This window comes from Cariama cristata, unplaced genomic scaffold (genome assembly GCF_000690535.1).
Source record: "Cariama cristata isolate BGI_N322 unplaced genomic scaffold, ASM69053v1 scaffold15626, whole genome shotgun sequence".
In the NCBI taxonomy this organism is placed as follows: domain Eukaryota; kingdom Metazoa; phylum Chordata; class Aves; order Cariamiformes; family Cariamidae; genus Cariama; species Cariama cristata.
In genome coordinates, this window is record NW_009622798.1 from 5,329 (window position 1) to 7,554 (window position 2,226).

General features: G+C 61.6%; 1 protein-coding gene across 1 annotated transcript in view; it reads left to right on the top strand.

Annotated features, from left to right (window-relative positions):
* Positions 1-2,226, top strand: part of SBF1 (SET binding factor 1) — a gene marked incomplete at both ends in the record, with an annotated part of 20,974 nt that overhangs the window by 2,599 nt on the left and 16,149 nt on the right. Inside the window, 2 exons of the mRNA XM_009702492.1 lie at positions 634-739; positions 1,273-1,405. Coding sequence (XP_009700794.1) covers positions 634-739; positions 1,273-1,405 — 239 coding nt within the window. The remainder of the gene's footprint in view (positions 1-633; positions 740-1,272; positions 1,406-2,226) is intronic.

Here is a 2,226-nt window from a genome sequence, read left to right on the forward strand (position 1 = left end):
AATGAGCTGCGATCTGGGAAAAAAACTGTCCTGGAGAAGAGGCAATGAGATTGTGTGCAGTCTGTCCTTCCCCAGCCCTTCCACCAGGAGCCGTCAGGGCCGGCTGACGCTGCCTGGGCAAGGCACCCTGTCCAACAGGAGAGGCTGCGGAGCTGGTGCTGCTCCTTTGCCTGGCAGTGCTGCTGGCTATGGCACAGGCGAGCTGTTCCCCTCTGGTTGCGAGGCCCCGGAGAGCCCTCGTGTGCTACGTCGCAGTGTGTAGGGTCTCGGGGCTTGCTGCCGCCTTCCGCCAGCCGTCGAGGAGATAAAACGTCCGGCTGGGTGAGCAGGTCTCGTTCCTCCCCGTGGCCCTGGTCAAGCGGGCGACGTGTGTTGTTGCAGGATGCTCTTCCCTCTTCCTGCAGCAGCCTTGCTCCGGCCGCGCTGCCGTGAGGCAGTGTGCCGTGGTAGGACACGCTGCCCCGTTGGGTACGGGGGGTTGTGCTGAGGGCACGGTCGCCCTGGCCGGTGCAGCGGGGGGATTTGGGCTGTGGCTGGCTTGGCGAGGCAGCAGGCACCTGGCTTGCCCTCGATGCTTGTGCTTGCCTCTTGCTTGGGCGGACGTCCGGTGACCGGGTCTGTTTTCTCTTGCAGAGGACGATCTCTCTGGGAGCAGGGGACAGGCAGGTGATCCAGACACCCATCAATGACTCGCTTCCCGTCAGCAGCTGCAGCGTGGCCCTGCTCTTCCGCCAGCTCGGTGAGACTTCTCCCCACGCCTCCTTCTCATCGAGTCCGGTGCCAAAGCCAGCTGGCCGAGTCCTGGGCTGGAGTTCCCTGCACGTCGCTTCCCACCATGCTCCTGAGCCTGGCTTGGCAGCTCAGGGCTCTCTTCCATCTGCAGCCACCTCAGCCTGAGCCCTCCCTGGCCTCACTTTGCCTCCCCTTTCCCCAGAGGCTGGCAGCTCGGGTGCAGACGTGTGGCCGGACCTCGTGAGGAGCAGCCAGGGTGGCAGGAGGGAGTGCCCGGAGGTGTGCTGCCATTAGCCCTGCACCTCTGGTTAAGGGGCACTGCCAGCTCAGGAGGGCTGCTGAGCATTTCTCAGAAGAGGGGCTTCCTTGGGGGAGCGTATACCTGGGTGATCCAGAAGTGGCTCTTTGGGGGGACGTTGAGCTCCTCTGTTGTGTAGAATGTGGAGATGGGGAGTGAGATCCAGCGTGGGTGGGGATTAGCGGTGGGGTGCGAGGGGGGAACCCTCGTTTCTGAGTGGTCTTCTCTCCCTTTCTCCCCAGGCATCACCAATGTGCTGTATCTCTTCTGTGCAGCCCTTACTGAGCACAAGATCCTGTTTCTCTCCAGCAGTTACCAGAGGCTGACCGACGCCTGCCGGGCTCTCCTTGCACTTATGTTCCCCCTCAAGTACAGGTGAGGGAACCCCACTGCTCCTCACGCCCCTCCGACAACAGCCTAGAGCCATCCAGGGCACAGCCGCCTGCTGAGCCCCTGCCTCACGCCCTCGCTGCCTCCTGGTTCCATAGCTGGGCTGGCTGGGAAATAACTGTGGTTTGTGGTTTGGGCACTGCCGGCAAAGGGGCAGGTAGGTGAATGCCCGCAGGTCTTGGCTGTGCTGAAAGCCCCTTTCCTGAAGCCCTTGGCGTGCACAGCAATGTAATTGCAGAGTGTGTCCGCAGCAGCAACGGGGTGCGAACCTTCCACCCCTGCCTCCCTCCTCTCTAGGGCAAGACCGGGACTCTAGCACTGGAGCCGGGAGCGAGACGTTACCAGCAGTGTCTGTAGCCCAGGAGCTGCTGACATGCACTGATCCTAGCTGTGGCAGCTCTTGACAGAGGGAAGCGAGCCTGTCAGGCTGTGCGACATGGTCTGGCAGTGCGTGATCACCCCATGGTGTGTGTGGGAGAGGCCAGAGGTGCTTATCTCTCCAAAATCCATCCCCTTTCCCTTCTCTCGTCTGCACTGCAGCCCATGCAGAGCACAGAGCCCCAGTGCACTGCTTCTGCTGGCAGCCCCCCGTCCCAGCCCTGGGCACAAAGTCTTGCTGGACACGAGGAAGCTTCCAGAAAGCCATGGTGCAAATCCTGCCCTCCCTAGAAAGGAACACGTGCATACAGGGCTTTTCACAGAATCAGTTTGGTTGGAAGAGCCCTCTGGGATCATCGAGTCCAACCTTTCCCCCAACACCACCATGCCAACCAGACCATGGCACTCAGTGCCACCTCCAGGCTTTT